This window comes from Acomys russatus, chromosome 10 (assembly GCF_903995435.1).
Source record: "Acomys russatus chromosome 10, mAcoRus1.1, whole genome shotgun sequence".
Classification (NCBI taxonomy): Eukaryota; Metazoa; Chordata; class Mammalia; order Rodentia; family Muridae; genus Acomys; species Acomys russatus.
In genome coordinates this window covers 43,771,786-43,795,713 of record NC_067146.1, presented here as the reverse complement: position 1 = coordinate 43,795,713, position 23,928 = coordinate 43,771,786, and the positions used below count along the sequence as shown (strand labels likewise).

Here is a 23,928-nt window from a genome sequence, read left to right as displayed (position 1 = left end):
TGAAGATCCCTGAAAAATGTCTTATGAGGCAATGTGTTATATCTGGCAATAATGATAATTCTCTAGTCTATGGTGAGGCCTCAAAAGTCATTCATCTTATGCACAAATGTATACACTTTATGTTTCCATTCTTTTTTTTCTGTCATGTATCTGATTTCTCAAAACCTGTGTTTCACAGTCCCCTGGTCCTGTCATGAGCATGCCGGCATCCGCACACTCACAGCAATCTGGTTTCTGCACCCCGTCAGATGGAACCTTCCTGCTAATTTGGAAAAAATCAGTTCTCACATTTAGTGCTGAGAGACTGATAACTGAATTCTCAAATGAACCACACACTTACAGAGATGAAATACAGAACTGTGGACAATGAATGTGTTTTCCCACAGCGTAAATTCTCTGGAATCAGCTGTCAACGTGTGTGTGTGTGTGTGTGTGTGTGTGTGTGTGTGTGTGTGTGTGTGTGTTTGTGTGCAGCATGAAAGCAGCTTTAGCTGGGTGACTTTTTTTCCTTAAGGCCATAAAAATGAAATGGATACTCCACTCTCTTTTGTGTTATTCCATCTTCTAATCAGATTTTGTTTCTCATGGACAGTGAAAGCCTGTACGAGTCCTAAAGTTCTTAGTAGATCAAAGACGCTTTGTTCCTGAATAAAAAACAAACATTTTCACTCCCACACAAATATTTCCATTTGAGAACAGACCAGATAGAGCTTTTAAACAGGGGGTTTCTCTACTAACTTTGCCCCCACATCATGCTTGCCTTAATAATTGATGGTGGGTATTGTACAGTTCTCTCTTGCTTTCTCTTTAAGCTTTAAGCATGCCCTTTTCATGAAGTCATCAATCCCTCTGTTCTTTACTGGGACTTTCAACTTGTAAGAGGATGCAGGATCTCTCTAGCTCTGGCACTGCTAGTAGGGTGGAAATGTGACTGTACGTCCAATGCTCCTTTAGCCCTATGAGCTTTGTACTCAGTCACAAATATCTTCATGCTTATCTGTAATAAAACAACAATCAGCAGCCAAAGCCAAAAGGGGAAGAAATTTGGAAGAGCAAGATGTGAGTGCCTTGAAAATGTGGCCATGCCTAGTTGAAAATACTGCAGAGCAAATCCTAAATACAGCAGGATGAGAAACTATAGAAAATCAGAGGTGGACTTTGAAGAAGAGAGTCATGAGGTAGACTCTTGGAATAAAGTTAGGTTGACGTCAGTTCACAGTGGGGACAGTCTTGAGGATAAAAAGTCCCAGGCAGACAATGAACTTAAGTGTACATAAAAGACACATTTTGCGTGGTCCAATGGGTTAAAATTTCAGGTCAGGGGAAGACACTTTGTCAAAAAGAAATATAAGCAGCTGGATAGATTGACTCAGGGGTAAAAGTGGTTTCTGTGGTTTCTGCTAAGTGTGATGGCCTGCGTTTGATTATCAACCCCTACATGGTGGAAGGAAAATTCCAACCACTTCGATTTTCCTGACTTTACAAAGCACTCATGATGTGGCACATGCACACTCACATATATGCATACATACACACATGTACACACATATGTAAACAATGAAAAAGACAACAACAGCAAAACAAACATAAATTAAGGGAATTTAGGAAAAGTAGCAATGTAATTTTTAAAAAGGCAGAACAGTCACATGACTGAGATAGAGTTTGTGTCTTTGTTCCTCACACATGTGTAGTAATAGTACAAAGAGAAGCGTTGCCGCAGGTGGAAAGAGATGCAGAGTCAGGTGACTGGAGGGTAGTTTATGATCTGAGGGGTTACTCTGATTTTTTTGTTTTGTTTTTGTTTTGTTTTGTTTTGTTTTGTTTGGCTTTCTCTGTGTAACTTTGGCTTCCTGGACTTGCTTTGTAGACCAGGCTGGCCTCGAACTCACATGGATCCACCCGCCTCTGCCTTCCAAGTGCCGGGATTACAGGCATGTGCCACCATGCCTGGAAGATCTGAGTGGTCACTTTGAAGTAAAGGACTCATTAAAAAAATCATTTCGCCCTCAACTGAAGTTTTATATTTTACTGAGATCTAGAGATAGATGTGATTTTATATATGTGTGTATATATATATATATACACACACATATATATCCACACCTATATACATATATGTATATAGAGATAATATATATATATATATATATACATACCTATATGCATATAGACACACATACATATATACATACATATATATGTATATAAAGATAAAAGTGATTTTTAAAAATATTTTGAGACAGGGTTTCTCTATGCAGACTTGGCTGTCCTGGACTCACTTTGTAGACCAGGCTGGCCAAGAAGTACACACACACACACACACACACACACACACACACACACACACACACTCATGCCATTAACTTTAATTATTAATATATACGGATGACTTACAATCTATTTTTTAAGGTGCACATTTTGAACATTTTACACAATGCTTAATGTTTTAAATACTAAGAAAAAGTGAGAGCACTTTTCAAAAAGCATCTATTCTTCAACAGGTTAAACTAGCGCTTGACATGGGGGAAACTGAAATCTCATTACACAGGGCTGTGTATACGGAGGCTTTCATTTCCTTATGTATAAAATAAGAAAGTTTTTGTTTGTTTTCTTGCTTGCTTTTGAGATGTAAGATTCACTTTAAATTTTGAGAGCACTAAAATATAATGTACTCAGCAGGGAAAACTTTTTTTTATGTCAAGGCTTGAAATGATGCACTCAAAACAATAACCATAGATATGGAAGAAAATAAATATGATCCCTGAGACTTTTTGTGGTGTCCCTAAAAGACGGGCCCTTTTTCCATTGCTCCCCTTCTGCAGCTTCAAGCCAGATCCTTTCTTTCCACAGTAGACTACTGAGAAACTTCAAATTTGGCACAAAACAAATATTTCCTGAGGTTTTAATCTTCTTTTCTTTTTCCCCAATTTTCTCACACCCATGGTTGTGAGGTCACCACCACTATCTTACCAGCTGACTAAATCTAAAGCACTGTGTGTCCCATAAAAGGAAAATTTCCCAGAGACAATCGGTGATAAGTTCTGTCCCTGTGTTCTTGCACGTACGACCTACCGTTGAGCCACCGGGAGTCGTGCTGCTCCGTCCGGATGGGATGATGGTGCCCGAGTGTTCTGAAGATAGCAAAGTCTCGTCCCATGAAATCCGCGGCAGTTCCAGAGTACAACTCGCCATCTGTGTTGTGACAAAAGGAAGCCAAGCACGTATTATTTAATTGAAGGGAGGCGAGAGAAACAAAGCAGCAATAATATAATTTTCATGTTACAACAAACGGTACTGCCATTATTATGCAAAGCGGTTTGTGTTTCATCCTTTTGTCCGGAAACAAGGGGTCTATCATGTCAAATGATCATTCATGTGTGACTCACTCAGTCACAACTCAGGAAATAAGAATAAAGTCTGAAATCAGTGAACATAGCTAAACATGACATTGAATTATTTCCTTACAAAATGCAAGTTTTAAAAATCCATGTTCATCACATAGTTCGATTTTTACACGGGCAAGCCTCTTATGGCTCAAATGCCATTATTTTTCATGTGAGATATCCAATAAAGTTATATTTTTAACTTATTTTAATGGTCATTAAATGTTTGTTTACTATTTTCCAATACCGTCTGATGACAAGAATTTATTGTAAAATTTAATAATTTTCTTACTTTTTTTAATGTAATGTTTACATGTGCAGTGTGTGTGTGTGTGTGTGTGTGTGTGTGTTTGCCTTTGTATAGGTACACATTTGTATAAGTGTGTGAGGGCCCAAAGTTGACTTCAGATTCTCCCTTGCTCCTCACGTTCCCCTTACTAAGGAAGGGTCTACTAGACCTAGAATTTACCAGTTCCCGAGAGTTAGGGAGGCAGTTCCCTGAGTTCTCCTGCCTCCACTCACTGTGTGCTGGGACTAGAGGCAGGCTTTGCAGCCCTGGCACAATTTGATGTGGGTTCTGGGGAAACCAAAATCAGGCTTTACACTTGCCCTGCTGTTATTCTATCCACCCGGGCATCTCCCAAGTTTCCTTTTTAACTTTTAATGTTTCCAGTATAGAACATGTTTCAAACTGTATAAGGCATTTTAAAGTCCAAACCTAAATCTACAATGGACCTTCTGGTTTAACAAAATTGTTGAAGACTAAGCAATTCTGGAAACCCAAGAATGAACTCACTCAGTTCAGGATTCCATAACTTTTGATGATCTGCTACTGAAATTACATAGATTCTCAGTCTCTGTTAATAACAGAAGAATCATTACCAGAAGATAAAGAGGAAAAAGCACAGACAGGAATAGGAGGACAAGAAAAAGAAGCTACATTAACTGAGTACCATTGTGTGCTTTCAGGCTGCCAGCCTCTGCCTTGATGTTTTCAGATGACCCTGTTCAGTTTCGTCAATATATCTGAGAGAAAAATAACGTTGCCCTCGCTTTACAGGTTAGAACGCCAAGGTTGTTCAGATTAATGGTTAGGGATCCAAGGGGAAGGTGCAAACCCAAGCCTGCATAATTATAAGGCTACCATGCTAAAACATATCACCCTTCAATTAAAGTTTGCAAAATGTTTGTTTTCTGTCAATGAGACAGAAAGCACCTTATATTCTTTTTTTCCTAGATAACATATAGTTGCCATACGCATAAAGTAAATTGCTCTATGTATAAAGCAAAACAACTAATGTGATAAAATCTTTCTCTGAAAAATATTAACAATATTCTTTGATTATTAGGGTGTGCTAATGTTCTCATAATTATCAACTTGAAAATAAACACAAGGTAAAGAGATCATAGAAAAGCAAGTTCATTTTTCATATACCTCTATATTAGATGAATGTAAAACTATGTGTTATTCTTCAGGTATAAAAATTCTTTTGTGATATTTAATTAATATTGTTGCTAATATGTTATTCTTTAGTTATATATTCAACTTTCATTTACAAAAACTTTGTAACAAGCTCGATATTCTTGGTAGTTTAATGCAAATTAACTACTTCAGCTGAACCTTACTTCAGTTTTATGTTATTTTTTTTTTTTTTTTTTTTTTTTTTGTTTGTTTTTGTTTTGGGTTTTGGTTTTTCAAGACAGGGTTTCTCTGTGTAGCCCTGGCTGATCTAGACTTACTTTGTAGGCAAGGCTGGCCTTGAACTCACATCAATCCACCTGCCTGTCTCCCAAGTGCTGTTACTAAAGATGTGTGCCACCACACTTGGCTTTGGTTTTGTTATTTTAAACAGGGCCCTACTATGAAAGCCTGGCTAACCTTGAACTCCTTTTGCAAATCAGGTTGGGTTGAAATTCACAGAGATCCACCTGCCTCTGTTGCTGTGATTATAGGTGTGTGCCACTATGTCTAGCTTTATAAAGTGTTTCATGGATTTTGAAAAGTCTCCAGAACAGTTGGAGAATAGGCAGAGGGAAAAATATGCACTTTAAAGCGGCCTATGTTGTTTGGCAAATGAACTTTAAAAAAAAAATTGATTGCTTGTTTTAGATAGCTGTGACTCAAGATGAACAAATTATTGATTGGAGAGTACTTATTACACGTAAGGACTTGAATGAATAGTCCTATTAACGGTACTCCCAACTCATCCTACATGGCATATGTTTGAAATTCCAAAGTTCCTTGCACTTTTTTACTTCCTTAAATACTAAGTACAAATATGACTTATTATCATAACCTATGATACAGTAATATTTTCCAATTCAGAAACCCAGCACTATGAAGAAGCTACTCATTCAAAGTTTTTTTGGAATATTTAAATGTTTATTGCTTCTTTATTTACATGTAAGCATTTCAATATTTTCATGAAAATTAAACCATTAAACTTTAACAAGGTATTTGTAAATATATATCATATATTTTTTTGTCATTAGTAAGACCAAGAGGAGGGTGGTTAAAATTGTGTTTGAGAAGTTGGAGAGGTGGCTCAGCACTGAAAGACTAGGCTCACAACCAAAGCATCAAAGCTTTGTGGGACAGCTTCCTGAAATGACCCTGCTACAGCCCCTGTGAAGGGATGACTTGTGTTCTCATGGTCTTGAAACTTCCAAAGCATAAGATTATATTTTGAACTTTACTGTCAAAAATGCAGGTTGTGTGATGAAAAAAAAAAAAAAAAAAAAAAAAAAAAAAGAAAGAAAGAAAGAAAGACAGGTGAAAATAAAACTGCAAGCAGATCAATTGAACAATGTCAATTAACGTCAGTCAATCACACACATAGGAGCCTGCTTCAGACATGGGAATGAATATAATACTATGATCCATCTTTTTGCCAGATAACTCTTAAAAGTAAGTAAAATACAGAATTACTGCTTGTGTTATGTATAAACTACTCAGAAGAGAAATGAGAAAAAAATCACAACAAACTTCTTTGACTACAGAGAGTGTTAGGTTCTCTTACATAGTAGTTGCTTTTTATGTTCACTGTCATACAGGAATGAAAACCTCAGCATCAGAAAAGAGTGAGGAGGAGAGAGTGATTTCTTCCTATTTTTACAACAGATAGGAAGATTATTTGGACAAAGTAGAACTCAATCTTTTTTTCTGAGAAAATAATTAAATTTAAAAATTGGCTTTTGAACAAACGAGAGGTTGAGGTTTAGAGGTATCAGTTCCTCACAGCCGTGGGAATCACCTTTCACCCAGATATTGCTTTTTGCACAAGCCAGAGTTAGTTTTGAGCCAGATGATATCAGGTAATTATGAGGCTTTCAGGGCATAGTTTCTTCTTGTCCATACTCATTATCAGTAACTGGGTTTGTTGTTGTTTGTTTGTTTTTTGCTTTCAGCCTTAGATACAATTCCCTGCCAAGATTTCTGTGATGATTCTTATGAGTGATGGTTACATAGAAGATATAACATCTTTGTTATTTTCGCTGATCGTCTAAGTGGCAAAATGCCCTACCTTTATATTTTTAGTTTTTGTTGCTAGGCAGAAATATAATATCAACCCTATGTTTGTGTGAGATAATACATTTGAATATTTCCAGCATACATGATAGTCACATCACAGTTTTTGGCTTTCTAAAATTATCTAGTTTTTTTTGTTTTTGTTTTTTTGTTTTTGTTTTTGTTTTGTTTTTTTTACTTTACATAACATACAATACCTTGATGGGCTTATTTTGGGGACCAGGTAAGTATAACAATGATTTCAAAATTTTTCCAACTACAGTTTTGTCATCTTTAGGCAATTTATGAAATAATCATGTTATATGATGAGTTTTGAAGTGTTAATATGCACTCTTTGATACATTATTGAAAATATAAAGTCATATATTTATATATATGTTACATATATAACATGCATTTCTGTTTTGAGTGCACTACTGTTGATACATACCTTTGAACTCTCTATGTTCAATAAACCACTAGTGAAAGAAAAGATGGAATGTGTCCTATTTTGTTAAGTTGACGGTAGAATAATATACTCAAGGATATGGACACTGTCTAACTGGCAGGAACTTAAAGCATCTGTACAATGAAATAGCACATGGGAAGGTTGACGGCTCAAAAATAATACATTAGACGATGATACACAGTGCTGACAGATATAACTAAACTATCTAGAATTTGCCAAAGTCCAAGATGACTATTTGACTACATGTCCATTCTGTCTTAACTGTAACCTTTTGAAATAGTGTCTAAGGAAGGCATAATTTACTGGGATGAATGAAAACAGCTTTGTGACCTCCACATCCACCACAGCTCAGTTCCCTGAGAAGCGTGTATTAAGAACAAAAGTTCACATGTACTCTAGAATTTCTGTTCGCAGCTCAAAAATGAAGTAACAATGTGGCTTAGATCAGCTAACGTCTTGGATTACAATTCCTCAGAAGGGTGTGGTGAGGGGAAACTGAAGAAGGAAAAATAAATGTCCTGATGAAACTGCAGCATTTCTGGCACAGGTGAGGAGTATGACATGAATGTGAGCAAATATCAAACAAACCTAAAGACCAGGCTATTATGTTGTTAACACCTTAAGTAAATCCTACTCACAGAGAAGTAGATAATAAGAAACAGAAAAAGAAAAGAAGTTTCTCTCTCTCATTTTCCATTTTGGACCAGCTCTGAGAGATTGAGACCCAGGGTGTAGTGGTAGGATTCACTCCCACATCCTTACAGACCTCTTTCTAGATAGCAAAACATGTTTGCAGGCTTTGTTCTATAGGTTGTTCTTTGATAGGTGATACTTTTCTGCAATGATGTGTTCACACGGCACAAAATTTAAAAGATGAAATGCGTAAGGCACCAACCGTGCTTCCAAACTCTTCATCAGTAGCTATCAGTAGTTTTTGATTGTTCCTATTTCACCGTAATACAGGTGATACAGGAAATGCACACAGCCTCAGACAGCAACACTCTATTACACTGCATTACTGACTCCCACAAGAAGCTGGTGGAATTAGCATAGCATACTATTTTATTTGTCAGGGAAGTAAGGCTTAGAGAGGCTCAAAACAATGTCTTCAGTTCTATCTAATCATTTTAGGGAGTACTGCACATGTTCTAATATCCACTGAGGACATGTTTTAATGCCAAATTATTCTTTCCCGAGGCAAGGCAGAGTTCCAGCTTGAAGACGTAAGCCTGAGTGAAAGCCCTAGACCTTTGAAATAGATCTCAGTAATACCCCCCGTCTTGATGGAATATTTCTCAATTATTAGTGCTCCATTGCCTAGGAGAGATTTCAGTCAGAAAATAGCACTGCTCTCAAGTTGGTTACTCTGTCATATCACGAAAATATGAGCTAACATTTAATTAGTGTGGAAAGTACTAGGTTTTATTCTTATCCTCTGTTCACACCTGGTATTTATACTGAGCAGGAGAGCAAATGCTATCTCTATCTAATAAGGATATTTTAAACAAAGTAAAAAAAATACTTGCAGGTGGAAGAACTGAGAGACATTTTAAAATAAATCCTCCAGTACTTCCACTATTTTTTAAAAATTGAAAAATTAACTTTATTAAGGGGACTTGAAATGTTTAGAGCCTGTCATTGGGATTGGGCACTTTGTTATGCATTCCTCAAGGGAAAAGATCTAGTTGTCTATAGTCAACATTTAATAGTATTGACGTTTTGCAAAGATGCGATACTAAACTTTGATAGTTTGTGTAAACTAAATTTTTACTTGGCTGGAACATCTTCATACTGGCCTTGCAAGTGTAAATACCCTCTGATAAGTATAGTAGATTCTACTAAGATAATTTCACAGATGTCTAGAGTAAAACCTACATTTGGAGAAAGAAGTAGGTTTACACTTTCTCTCCTATGTGCTGAAGTGAGAAAGAATACTCAGATTATGTGAGAAGATAGAACTTCTACATGGCTATCTTCTGATATGCAGTGTACCTTCTGTACATTTAGACTGGTTAGTACTCTATGTTCCAAGTTTGGTTAATGTAGAGATATTTATATTTAAAAGACCCATAAATCTAATGATTCATATTAAAACTAAAATGCATATTTAAGCAGTATAAGAGAAAATGCCTTAAAAGGTGGTAGGGAGAATTTTATGTAATTTGAGAAAAAGAAGTTTAACATACATCCAAAGCAAACAGCCACAGGGGGAAAAAGTTATAGCTCTTGAATTTAAAGGTGTTACACAGGATAGAATGATCGAGCAGTGGGTAGAGCCACTTACCACAACCAGTCTGCCCACTGGAGTTAAAGCCTCACAAGTCACATCGTGGAAAGAGAGAAGCAACTAACACAATTTGCCCTCTGACCTCCACATGCAAACCTTCACCTGCTACCTCACTGGCATCCTCCAACACACTAAAGAGATAAATAAATATTTTAACATGTAAAATATGTCGTTGGGGTTATTTTAAGCCATTTCACCAAATCGGGAAGGAGCTGTTTTTACTTCTGCATCTTGTTTTTAACTGATTCAGAAATTAATTTATTTTGCTTTATTAACAAGTACTTCATTGCTCTGAAGTGATGGCCACGCTTGCTGTAGGGGATATGTTAGGTCTGGATGCTCATGGGGAGTGTGCATTTTTCAAAGGTCTGTTGTTCTTTCTCAGCCACATATTCTTTTGCTGAACTTCATTCTTTCTCTTTTCCTTTTCATCAACCTATACGTCTTTTTCAATGAAACCCTAATAGAAAACCAAACTTTGGAGTTTCTTTTACTTTGTGGACTTCGTGTGGTTGCATACCATATGAGGTATGTAATACCAACTGTCATCATTCTTTCTCAGTGGAATAATAAAATAAATAAGCAAATTCCTTCTGAGGAACATGCCACAAGCTAATACAGCTTTAGGCACATTTTTACAGACTGCTTTTTGAATAATATTTCTCATTTTCAGTGTTCAATTTAAATAAATAAAGGTTACAAGTATAAACAAGGTATGATTTCTCCTCATTGTTTAAGACAGCTTTCAAATTTCATCATGGATGCACGAGGAAGCCATCCACGTATAAACATTAGGTTTTCCATGAATAGGGAAAATTTCTAGGTATGCAGCATTTTTATAAATGCTTCATAAAGGATCAAATGGGTTAAAATCATCTAGATTGAAAAGCTGTAAAAGGTGATTTATATTGCAATTTTTATTCAAAATGGAGGAAAGATTAGTGATAAAGTAAACACTAGACACTAGTGGATAATGTATTGCTATGGTTAATGAAGTTGTCTATATGACTAGAGCTTTATTTTCTTGAATATAAAAAGTATTTTTATAAATAAGGAGTACAAAGCCTTATAAAATTGTCAGAAATAAGCTAAGTGCTAATTTACTTTTAAAATTCAACTTAACTTTGGTGATGCAAAACTTTTATCATTTTTAAATTCTACATTTTACGAAAAAGAAAAAAGTACCCAAATATAATGTGTATAGGGTCATTGATATATTCAAAATGTAGAAATGCAAAAAGTGTGAAAATATTAAAAGAAAATAAGGAAGAAATGGATGGAGGCTGGGGTGAGGAAGAACACACTGCATCTTTACTTTTGGTTTGTATTTAGATAAGCCAAGTTTTCAGATGTTAAGAGACTGTCTAAAAAATTCTTCACCTCTCAATATACACTGATGCTCCTACTTCTAGTCCTCTACTTTGACCTTTTGTGCTGCCAAGTGTTCGCTGGCCCTCTGCAGCAGAGACAAACATGAAAAAAAGAAAAGGCATAAAAGAGATGGGGAAAGTAAAGAGGAAAGTAAGTAGCCTAAACCATTATGCTAGTTGCTTAAGCAAAGTGGATGCTAAAGCCAGAAAACATGACAGAAAATAGCCTATACTTAGGCTGGTATATATGACAGGATACTCCAATGAGTCAAAGAAAATACCATAAGCAGGTCTTCTGCCAACTATACCACCACTTGGCATGGCTGTGCTGGTGAAGTTGTCCAAATGTTGAAACAGTAGCATCTTGCACTGCAACTCTCACGATACACTGAACGCCATTCTTTCTTAGACACATCTCAAAATTTTTATTTGAGTTTTTCATCAAACGAAAAGAAAGCATTCTTAAAAAATTAAAATTTAAAGTTCAAACAAGGATGCACATGGATTCTGCCAACAATCTAAAGGGACAATTAAACTATTTTCTCCAACAAGAATCAACAATAAGTGATTTTTCTTCCATTTAAAAAATTTATTTGTGACTATCACAAGTGACATTCTCCTTCTGACATTATTAACGAATAAAAATTGAACATCTTGGCAGGTTAAAGGAACAGGCCATCTTGATATTGGTTACAACAGATTCACTATTTAATCAATAGCTTGCTACATACCTATTAGAAGAGAGGCTGTCAGTAGTTTGGGGTCATAAGGACTCTTCCCACGACCATTTTCAAAATGTGAGTCCTGCAGTTTAAAAATGTTGTCCTGAAGATTAAAACAAAAGAAAGGTTTCATTGATTCATAAGAGAAGCATTTTTCAACATGTCAGTAAATCAAAGAGAAGTGAGGAGTCATGCCCAGCACGGAGTGCTTTCATCTGTTTAAACTTTAGAGATGTCAAAATAAATTAAGTGGATTGAAAGAGCTAATACTAGCATATTAGCCAAATAGCTACTTAGTTTGATGATTTTTTTTTTTTTTTTTTTTTTTTTTTGTATCTGTAAGCATGCTGAAAGTGAAAAGACACAAAGGAAGGCCAAAGAATGCACTTTGTTATGGTGGGAATAGGCCGATCTTTTAATTTTTCATGTATGCCAAGAAAATGGCTCTTGGAGAAGTACAATTTAGGTGTACATGAAGTGACTCATTTTCTTTATAGAGAAGGAAGTGACCTTTAGATTACATGTCAGATAACTTCTATCTTGTTTTCTGTATACACAATCCATTAAAGAGTACTTAGCCACAGCAGTCAATTCCCCCACTCTGTGATCTGTGCAACTTACATGCTTGTCCTGTAGTTTTAAGATACTTCATTAGCTAGTAAGGGACACGAAATCACCCTAATCGCTCCACAAGGGAACCGTTGTGCTTTAGGTTGAGTTTCCCTGTGGGGTGGAATCAAGAAAACACTAAGCACATTTTTTAAAAAAACAGCCAGGTCATCTCTTGGGGTGTGTGTCTCCAATATCCAGATGTGGAAATAAACTATTAGCTACATACAGAAGTTTCTTTGTGTCACAAAGTAGCTTATGTATAACAGTCATGCATAACAACAGACCCCAATAAGTAAGTAGGTCTTAGATTCATGATGAAGAACTATCTGTCCAAATGTATATTCCTAGGTACATGTGGCAGTTAAGTAAACTCAGGAGCATTTTTGGCATTCTACATACATGGGTGACCTGGGGATTAATTAGGATAGAATATGCATGCTTTTTCCAGTAGCGCATTAACTTGTCTACAGAATGAAATAAAATAGTGGTGTTGGCAATATTTCCACTAATCACCTAAAAGTATTTTCAAACTTATAATGGCAAGCAATTCATTTTATGGTCAATAAGGATCACTTTAACATTTAACATTTCTGATGGAACTAATGGCAGGGTTTCAAATTATAACTCTTAGAATCCATTTTGAATTTCAGAGGAAAACGACGGGAACTGAGGCATTCTTCAGGTTTGTTACATGAATTACCTGTCTTACTCTTTCTTGTCATTGATTCAATATTTTGTATCAGCTGTCCTCTAACAATGATGGCTCTTTAGCTTTGTTCTGAAGTTCATACTATGCAATAATTTATGGGTTTTCTCAGAATCATGCAGTTATAGCAGGAATGTTGGTGATGCCGGCACCAAGCTCAGCTTGGGAAATAATCAAACTCATGTTTTCTGTGCTCGTATCATAACTCTGAACTTCTGGGCTCAGAAGTCAATCTTAATATGAATATTTAAGCTTACAGATTTATCAAGAAAATTACTATAAAATTTAGGTAATGAATCAATACACAAAAATAAATAACAGGTTTTGCCTTTAATATTGTTCCCATGATCACTCAAAGAATACCCATGTGTAAAATAAGTTATTACTCATATTGTAAAAATTTTTAGTGTGGTATGAAAGAAATACTATGTTCTACTTAATTATGGTTGGACAAATCACTGTATATCTAACCTTACCATAGACACTTCAATACCTAAAATACATTGAGAAAATTAATTTTTAATATTTATTTATTTATTTGTTTGTTTGTTTGTTTGTTTTTACAATGTTCTGCCTGCATGTGTGCCAGAACTCATTATAGATGGTTAGGAACCTCATGTGGCTGCTGGGAATTGAACTCAGGACCTCTGAAAGAGCAGACAGTGCTCTTAATCTCTAAGCCATCTCTCCAGCCCAAAATGAAAATTATTAATGTACACTAGTGGCAAAATTGTCTTATATGTAATAGTTTGATTTAATGTGTTTTTATTACAATTAGGAACTAGAAGACTGAAATGTCTATTTGAAAGTGTATATTCATGTTTGAGCCTAAAGTGTATGAATCAAATCAAATACTATTACAATCACTAAGTATAGATATTTATTGAAAATTGGAAGAACCACCGAGGGAAGTGGTTGAAAAAATGTACAGAAGCTATTGTTTCTTTTACCTGTATATATTCATACAGGTAAAATGGAGAAGCCATCCCTTCAAAGTATGAAGGACATAATGTCTAGCATCATGTGTCCAAGTTCATTAGACAATGTCAAGGTAGATGAAGTGGCCTTCCAACATCAGTTATGGGTTTAGGGGAGAGGAAACCTGGCCCTATGTAATGCTATCAGATAATAAGCTCAAAACTTGTTTCTTTTTAGTAAACTCCATACATAAATACTCAGCTAATCACTTGTTCTTCTGATAAAATACCTTCCTTCTAAGCATAGCTGCTACTGAATTTCTGAGCATCTCCTATGCAAATGTTCTCTGCTATAGCATTCTACAGCACTGCAAGTTCTTGCAGTTTGCTTTCAGGTCCAGTGAGATAGGGTCATGGAATAGATATCTTTTTCTGTAGGGAGCAGTATGTAAAGTTATTTGCGTGCACATACTTGTAGTGTGAAGCTTATACCCATTACACTGGAAAAGGGGCCAAGGATACAGAAACTGGGCAAAACTGGGATTATTCCTGGCTCTGTCTTTTGCTTGTTTTGGACCTCAGGCAGTGGATTCCTCATCCACTAACACAAACAGAATAAGAGAAATCTCATTTTCAATGTAAAACCATTTGTGAGAGTATAAAAAATATAATTTATCCTAAAATCTGTATTTTTTTTTAACTACAGTAAAATCATACTACCTCATGCTTATCAGAATTTCTCATATCACAGGGCAAGTGATTTTATATGTTCGCAATTAAGGCTTAGTATGGATTTTTTTTAATGGATGTAAACATTTGATCACCCATAGAGCATTCAAATGGTTCTTTCCTCTTTTTTTTATATTATTAATTTATTCTTGTTACATCTCAATGGATCCTTGTATCCTTGTATCCTTCCATTCCTCCCTCCCCCCCTCCATTTTCCCATTATTCCCCTCCCCTATGACTGTTCCTGAGGGGGATTACCTCCCCCTGTATATGCTCATAGGATATCAAGTCTCTTCTTGGCAACCTGCTGTCCTTCCTCTGAGTGCCACCAGGTCTCCCCCTTCAGGGGACATGGTCAAATGTGAGGCACCAGAGTACGTGAGAAAGTTATAGCACACTCTCCACTCAACTGTGGAGATTATTCTGACCATTGGCTAGATCTGGGAAGGGGTTTAAAGTTTACCTTCTGTATTGTCCTTGGCTGGTGTCTTAGTTTGAGCGGGACCCCTGGGCCCAAATCTGCCTATCATATTGTTCTACTTGTAGGTTTCTAGGACCCTCTGTATCCTTTTATTTTGCTATTCTCCCATGCGTCTCTCATTTAGAGTCCCAATAGGATGCCCTCCCTCTGTCCCAGTTTCCTGGTAAGTGAAGGCTTTCGTGGGACATGCCCCTTGGGCTAGTATGCAGATATAAGTGAGTATATACCATTTGAATCTTTCTGCTTCTGGGTTAATTCACTCATTATGATCATTTCTAGCTCAATCCATTTCCTGAAATTTGTGGTTCTTTCTTCTTGGTGGATGAAAATATACTTGAGAAGCTTTACTGGGAAAAATACTTCAAGGTAGAAAAAATCTTGTTTTCTTAGCATATGAATGATTTTCTCCCAATGAAGGTAAAGGTAGAGTATTAAAACATCTTACTGATAAGATATTTTACACCCGTAATTCCAACAGTTGTGAGGTAGAAGTAGGAAGGTCAGAAGTACCAAGTTAATAACCCTTGGATACATGGCAAGTTTGAGGCTGGCCTGGGCTACCCCAGATTGTATTTCAAAACAACAATAAAAGAAAAAAAAATGGAGAATTTCTAGAAATCACTACATTATCAAATAGAATACTGGTAAAAATAGCTCATTAATCAGTAACAGACACAATTATTCCAGCAGCAAATGTAATTTCTTTACCAATTAATCTTTGCAATTATACACCTGACAAGGAGTTAGCACTTACAACATACACATAATTAAAAACAGTAAACACAAATAAAGCAAATATTCTAATTTAAAAATGGGGTATAGAAATAACCAGTTTAGCAAATACTAAAAGACAAATGGAGAGACTTGCTACCCTATGAGCATATACAGTGGGAGGAAATCCCCCTCAGGAACAGTCATAGGGGAGGGGAATAATGGGAAAATGGGAGAGAGGGAAGAATGGGAGGATACAAGGGATGGAATAACCATTGAGTTTTAACAAGAATAAATTAATAAAAAATAATTGCCAAATTAATAATTGCCAAGATTAATAAAACAAATAATAGCACATGTTGGTAATGATGTGAGAAAAGCAGGACACTAATCTACTCTTGGTGAGATTGCAAATGTGTAAAGTCACTATGGATGTTCATGTGGAGGCTCCTCAAAAAACTGTTATACAAACTTTTGAGGATATCCCCAATGGATACTTTACCTTACTGCAGACCATTTTCATTCTATTCATAATATCCAGAAATTGAAGCATCTTAGATGCCCATCAATTGATGAATGGATAATGAAAATGGGTCACATTTATATAATGGGATATTAATTGGCTGTTAATAAATAAAAATATGAAATTTTCATGTAAACAGATGGAGCAAGAAGCAATCATCCTGAATGATGTAATCCAGACACAGAATAGCAAACACTGCATGTTTTCATATATATATATATATATATATATATATATATATATATGATTTTTTGTTTTCTTACCAATGAAAATACAGCTTCACTTTCATAGGGAAATAACACAGTTCAGGGAACTTGACATGGCTATGTCCTACGAATTCTTTTTTTAAATAATTTACTCAGATTACATCCCAATTGTTATTCCCTCACTTCTATCTTCCCACCCCTCTCCCTCTTTCCCCGTATTTCCCTCCCCTAGACCTGTGACAGAAGGGGACCTCCTCTCCCACCATATGATCATAGCCTATATGCGTAGAATTCCCCTTCCACTGAGTGCCACCCAGGCCGCCCCACCAAGGGGAAGTGGCTAGATGGGAGACACCAGAGTTCATGTCAGAGGCAGTCCCTGCTCTCCCCACAACCATGGAGAATGAGCTGTCCATTGGCTTGATTTGAATGGGGGGGGGGGTGAAGCGGTCTAGGTTTCCTGCATGCATTATTCTTGGTTGGTTACAGCAGTCTGTGAAGGACTGCCTGGTCTATATCTGCCAGCCTTGGTGGCCTTCTGGTGGGATTTATATGTATGCTTTTAAACTTTAGACATGTGCTTCCTTCAGAATAATCACAGAGGTTAGGTAGCTAGTCAGAGATTGGGCTCGGGGCTGGGTTCTTCTGAGGAATAGAATACGGTGTTTCTATGGGCTAAAGGGGAAATTACAGTAGGAGGTTTACAAAAAGACGAGGGTGGAACGGCAGGGTAGAGGAGAGAATATGGGAAGGGATAGCTAACAATAAAGTTCTTTTATAAAGCCATATGGAAATCTACTGCTGTTGAAGCTTCCTTACACACACACACACACACACACACACACACACACACACACGGAATTTAAATAGAGTTCAGTAAAGAGTGCTTTCCAGATACAATAGGACAGAGATTGTGACACCGGGCACAAGATCTGCACAAGTCCAAGTCAGACAAAATCCCAGCATGGAGCCCCAGAAGTGGACACAACGTTCCAACCCTAACCAAGAAGCTATTTGTAATTGGTAGCTTCTGGGGGAGGGAAAGCCAGTTTTCTTCAGTGGAGTGATATCAGGCATACCAACAATACTGAGGGCATGCCTCTTGCACAAGAGTAGCTGTCCAACACAGATTGTGTGTGTGTGTTGTATGTGCGCGTGTGCGTGTGCATACGTGCATGCTTGAGCTTTGTTTCTGGCTTTTGTTTCCTTTGTTTTTTAATTATTTATTTATTCATTTTACATCTAGATTGTAGCCCCCTCCCTCTTCTCCTTCTACATCATGTGGAGCCATCCTCTCCATTTTCCCCCCTCCCCTTCTCCTCAGGAAAGGGGAGTCCAACTCCCACCCTAATCCTGTACAAACCCACCCAGGCACATCAGATCTCAACAGGACTAAGAACATCCTCTTCCACTGTGGCCAGAAAAGGCAGCCCAGCTAAAAGAAAGTGATCCATTGTGAAAGAAAAAAGCCATGAAGGTAAGTGTGTAAAGAGTAGGGAAAGGATCGGAAGAGAGGGACGACTTCAGTCAAAATATGTTGCTTAAATGTTCATTACAAATACACCCCCCCCCCCCAAGGGCTGGAGAGAAAGCTCGGTGGTTAGGAACACATACTACTCTGGGAAAGGACCCAAACTCAGTTCCCAGCACCAATATCAAACAGCCCACCTACAACTCCATGTCCAGTGTTTTGTTTTGTTTTTTTTTTTCTATGTCTGGCAGGGGGCCTGGGCCCCACTTCTGGCAGGTCAGTTCAGGTGCTGCTTGCCTCAGGACAGTTCTCAGGATCAAAGGTCCCAAGCTCCCATTTCTCCCTCAGGGGTAGTACAGCATTTAGGGGTGAGGCTCTGGTCTGGGCACTAGAGAGGTTCCCAGCCTCTCCAGGGGATGTGGAAAATGAGCTTCCACACTGAGGTGTTACAGTTAACTCCAAGTCTCGAATGGCAGTGGAGACTCAGGAGCTCCACAAGCTCATGATGATACCAAGTGTCACACAGCTCCTTGTTTGAGCTGCTGTGCAAAGCACAGCAGAAGTAGGCAGATGTCTGACACCTGATGGCAAGCAGGTCTAGTGTGTGAGGTGAGAAGCCAACCGGGGTGCTTCACCTGGTGTCAGCCCTGAGCTATGGACAGCGGTTGATTAGGACCCAGGGACTGCAAAGGCAATTGCCTTTGCTACCCGGCCACTGAACCTCCAGTGGAGGTTCCCCCTGGAATGAACAAATAGAATCTCAGATGGTCATGGTGGAGGAATGGCAGGAAAGATAACACAAGCCAGCAGGAACACTTCTGTAGTACTCTCACTGCCCCTCCCCCCAGCCAGTCTTCATTTATAAATGTTGGGCAGTGGGGAGGGGTTTTGAGAGTGAATGTGTCTGTGATTCCCTAGGGTCAAGAGTGTTTGAATACTTAATCTACATACAGTGGTACAGTAGCTCATTTGCATGCAGTAACTGGGTGGATGGTGGTCCCATCACAAGAAGGAGAAAGCAGTACTTAATTATCCTATTTGTGAGGTACAATTAAAGGTCATTTGCTGGAGGCTAGGATCTCAGCTTGGGGTGGGGTACTTCAAGGAATTCCCTGTGCATGTTGAAGTTCCTTGGGAAAAGTTCCAGTCTGTGACCTTCCATGAGGGCTATGTGCTGCTGCTTACAGTATCTGGTGTTACCAGATCAGGTGGAGTGAGGACCCTAAGGAAAGGGAGTCTGCCTTCATAGACCGAGCACAAAACGGCTATCCAGAGAAGTCAGACTTCAGCCTTATCCAGCAGAGTGCCACACAGGGAATCTGATTTCTCTGGGTACCAACACACTTACATTTACCCACTTTCTCAAAACTGCCCCATACACATAATTAATTTAAAAAATATAATAAGTCGTTTACTATGTAAGTATCCCCCTCTAACATGTGGGACACATTTAACGTTGCTGTTTCCGTTTTTTAATGAGAAAGACCTTAAAACATATGAAGTTTAATCACTGTGTAAAACTCTGTCACAATGTAATTGTTTGTTAATTTCCTATCTAGATGTAACATACTATGTAGTTCATAGTTGGCTCTACTCAAAGGGTCTTTGGAAGTCTGGTTGCTACTCAATGATTTTGTGCTTTATAAGACTGTTATATAGATTAGGTATGCAAATATTAAGGGTGGAGATCCCAAAGCCTGTGAACATAATTAAAGTGCATAGCTTCTTCAATTTACTTACGCTGAAACACTTATTCATTTTTTTAGCAACACATGAACTCATTGCATAGACTCTGATTGCTTTAGCAGGCACTACACACTCATCATGTAAGTTATTGTGCCATATTTTATTACACGATTGCATCAGTTTTCAACGACTATTTTTAGCTTTCAAGACTACTCTTTCTCCTTTGTCTTTTGGATTTCCTGAATGTTACTAGACTGGTGAGGTAAGGCATTAGAGGAAATAATAACTGTGCTAATGTCTACTCCAAAGTCTTATAAATTGGAAGCCATTGGTGACATCATGGCAATAAATTTCTTAAATCTCAATCTTGTCCAAGTAATAAATTTTGGCAATAATGCTGCAATTTAAGTTATTTTATTTAATGATTAAAACATGAATGATGCATTAAAAGTGCAAGACAAATAAAATCCTGCTGACATAAGGAAGAATGCACATGGGGTTGTAGGAATTATATAATATTTTGTAAAAAAAAATTCTTCAGAAAAAAATTTAAAGAATGTATATTTCTGCACTTCTTGAATTTCTCTTTCCCTCTTCCAGCTTCTCACAGAAAATATCTTACTTGAAAGATAATTTGATTTCTTAAGCTTCCCTTACTTGGCCACAATTCTGTGATCTCTCTGCAAACCCCTTCCTCCTCCCTCAGAACTCTGTCTCCAACCTCATCATGACCTTTTCTTAAAGATTAATTTTAGAAGTCACTTCCTAAGAGAGAGTTCTTTATTGGTGTTTGCAAATATGTTTTATTAGCTTTTCTTTGTGCATTCCTCAAATTAACATTCACCAACAGGCCCTGATTAGACAGGCCAAACCTGTGGACTTCAGGAAAGAAAGAATACAATAAGCTATCACAGGAAATATTATGGCATACTGCACTTTGACAAAGAAATTCCTTTTCGTATCATATTCACCCGGAACTTACTTTCCCTAACAGGGTGACTCCAGACTAACAGTGCAACCATGTACAGCCATGACTCATGTCTCCTTCTTTAATTTATATTAATTTAAAACAGAAAAACTTGCGTCTCTCACTGGAATTAGTCACATTTCAAATGGTCTACAGTTGCACATGGCTTATGGTTAGAGAACTGCAAAATCTGTGTTTAACGACCTCACTTTATTTCCAGAATGAATCCTTCCTTTCAGTAGCAGAGCAGAGAGTTGGACAATCCTCAGTTTTTATGAACATAAAAGTTGACATCAACCCCAAATCACAACATCTGCAAGGGAAGATCATTCTGAAAACTTTAGTTAAATTTTATTTTCTTACAGGAAAGCATTATACTACGTAATAGTTAAGCCAATATTAACAAATAAACTCACAGCCATTGCTCTTTGGATTTGTCATTCTTCTTCTATGTAGATTTTCAGTCTCCTAATCAGCAGCAACATGGCTAGACACAACATCAAATGCCAAATATTGTTGTTAAAACCTGATGGAACTGTGCTATACAATATGGCACAAAAACTTACATGGTGTGTGTGTGTGTGTGTGTGTGTGTGTGTGTGTGTGTGCGTGTGCGTGTGCGTGTGTGTGTGTGTGTGTGTGTGTGTTGTATGTTAAACCAATTAGAGTCCATGAAGTGAGATTTGGGTTTGTAGATTGCTAATAGTTAAGTAACAAACATATTACTTAAAGGTTAAATTTTGATACATAGTTCATTACATTTCACTGATTTTTGCACAAAGAAGAACAGATTCTCTCTGGAAGTTGCCTAACAATCTTCTCATACCTTCCTTTCACTGGTTCTTCTTTTTGCCTTCGTCTTCAATGATAATTCATTCTTTTTTTATATTAAATTCTCTTAGATAATGTACCAATCTTGTTATATAATATCCACATAATAATAGTAAGCTCAGTGTTGAAGCCCAGTAAATGAATGAATGATTGACCAACAGTGATTGAATAGAATTGACTACAGAAAAATAAGAATTCTACAATTCTACCTCAAAATATCACTAGAGGTAATAACATCATCACTTTATGGTGATGACACAATGAGAACACAATTGTGTAACAGACACTAGGCTAAACTTAAGTAATAAGCCAGGTGAAAATGTGAATTTTATGAATTTTCTTAAGGTGATGTTCATTGATGTTAGTTTATTATTGGTATTCTATACTTTAAATATTATAATTCTTTTGTTCCAAAATATAAAAGGTAAAACCTATGACAGTTTAACTCTAAACAGCCCCATCTTGGGATCCTTGCTTTTTTCATTTGGGACTTGTTCATCACTTACTTGTATCATTTTTATTAGTAAATACAATGCCTCTCAATATAGCCACCTTCACAAAGGGTTCAAGTCATCAGATTGTAGGATTTACAATTCTTCCTATTTCCTTCTTCTTTTTTAAATTAAATTTTTTCATTTTTAAATTATTCACTTTACATCCCCTCCCTCATCTCCCAGCCTTACCCTCCATTCCTCATTCTCCCTTCTTCTCTTTCCCCTCATCCTCAGAAAAAGGGAGTCCTCCTCCAACACCATCTGACCCCAGAATATCAAGTCAGAACTGCCTGGACACACTTCCTTTATGGGATGGAAGGCCAGTCAGCCAGGGGGAGGTGATCAATGAGTTGGGAACGGGGTCCATGTCAGAAGCAGCCCCTACTCTCCGCATTATGAGGCTCACATGGAGACTGTGCTGCCTATAGACTACATCTGAGCAGGAGGTCTAGGTCCTGTCCATGCATGGTCCTTGGTTGGTGCATCGGTCTCTGTAGGTCTTCCTAGGCTCTGTTTTCTCCTTGTGGAGCTCCTGTCTACTTCAGGCCCTTCTATTCCCTGACTTTTTCCTAAGTCACTCTGAGCTCTGCCCCAAAGTTTGGCTGCAAGTCTCTGCATCTCCTTATGTCCCCTGCTGGGCAAAGAATTCCAGAGGACCTCTATGTTAGGCTCTCATTCTGTTCTCTCTCTTCAAGTACTTCCCTTGTCTATTCTATTTGCTCTTCTGAATGAGCCTTAAGCATCCTCAGGAGGTCTTCCTTATTATAGCTTCTTTAGGTCTGTGGATTACTGTGTGGTCATCCTGTATTATATATGGTTAATATCTGTGTATAATTAAGTATATACCATATGTGTATTTCTGGATCTGGGTTACCTCAATCAGGATGATCTTTTCTAGTTCAATCCATTTGCCTGCAAATATCATGATTTCTTTGCTTTTAATAGCCGAGTAGTATCCCATCATGTAAACGTACCACAATTTTTTTTTTATCCACAGTCTCTAAGATTAGCAAGTAATAAATGAGACCTCATGAAACAAAAATGCTTCTGTAAAGCAAAGGACACTGTCAACAGAACAAAACGACAGCTCACAGAGTAGGAAAAGATTCACCAACCCTATATCCAACAAAGGGCTAATATCCAAAATATTTAAGGAACTCAAGAAATTAAACACAAACAAACCAAATAATACAACTTTTAAATATGGGTACAGAACTCAACAGAGAAATATTGAATGGCCTAGAAACACCTAAAGATATGCTCAACATCCTTGGTCATCAGGGAAATACAAATCAAAACAACTCTGAGATTCCATCTTACACCTATATGAATGGCTAAGATAAAAAACTCAAGTGACAGCACATGCTGGTGAGCATGTGAAGAAAGAAAACACTCCTTTATTGCTGGTGGTAGTGCAAACTTGTACAACCACTTTGGAAATCTGGTTTATAGACCCAGCACTACCACTCTTGTGCATATACCTGAAAGATGCTCTATCCTACAAGGACATTTGCTCAACTTTGTTTGTAGCAGCTTTATTTGTAACAACCAAAGACTTCCTATTTCTTGCAACATTGTGTGTGTGTGTGTGTGTGTGTGTGTGTGTGTGTGTGTGTGTGTGTGTGTGTGTGTTCTACCATCTCAGTAAAGCCATTCTACCTGACTGTATTTACTCAGTAGGAATTATTGCAGGTGGGTTCAGGGTATAGACATGTGCTACAGAAAACTGAAGAAGTTGGCATGATTTTTTGTTAATAGTTTTGAGATAAGCTCCTACTAGGTAGACCAGTTAAACCCAGCTCTCTCTCTGTAGCCCAGACTAACTTTGAGCCCATAGCAATCTGCTAGCCTCTGC

General features: G+C 37.4%; 1 protein-coding gene across 3 annotated transcripts in view; it reads right to left on the bottom strand.

Moving 5' to 3' along the window:
- Sema3a (semaphorin 3A) overlaps nucleotides 1–23,928 on the bottom strand; it is a 454,588-nt gene that overhangs the window by 66,972 nt on the left and 363,688 nt on the right. For all 3 annotated transcript variants that reach the window (XM_051152073.1, XM_051152075.1, XM_051152074.1), the window contains 2 exons: nucleotides 11,749–11,842; nucleotides 3,073–3,192 (listed from right to left, as the gene is read on the bottom strand). In XM_051152073.1, coding sequence (XP_051008030.1) covers nucleotides 3,073–3,192; nucleotides 11,749–11,842 — 214 coding nt within the window. The remainder of the gene's footprint in view (nucleotides 1–3,072; nucleotides 3,193–11,748; nucleotides 11,843–23,928) is intronic.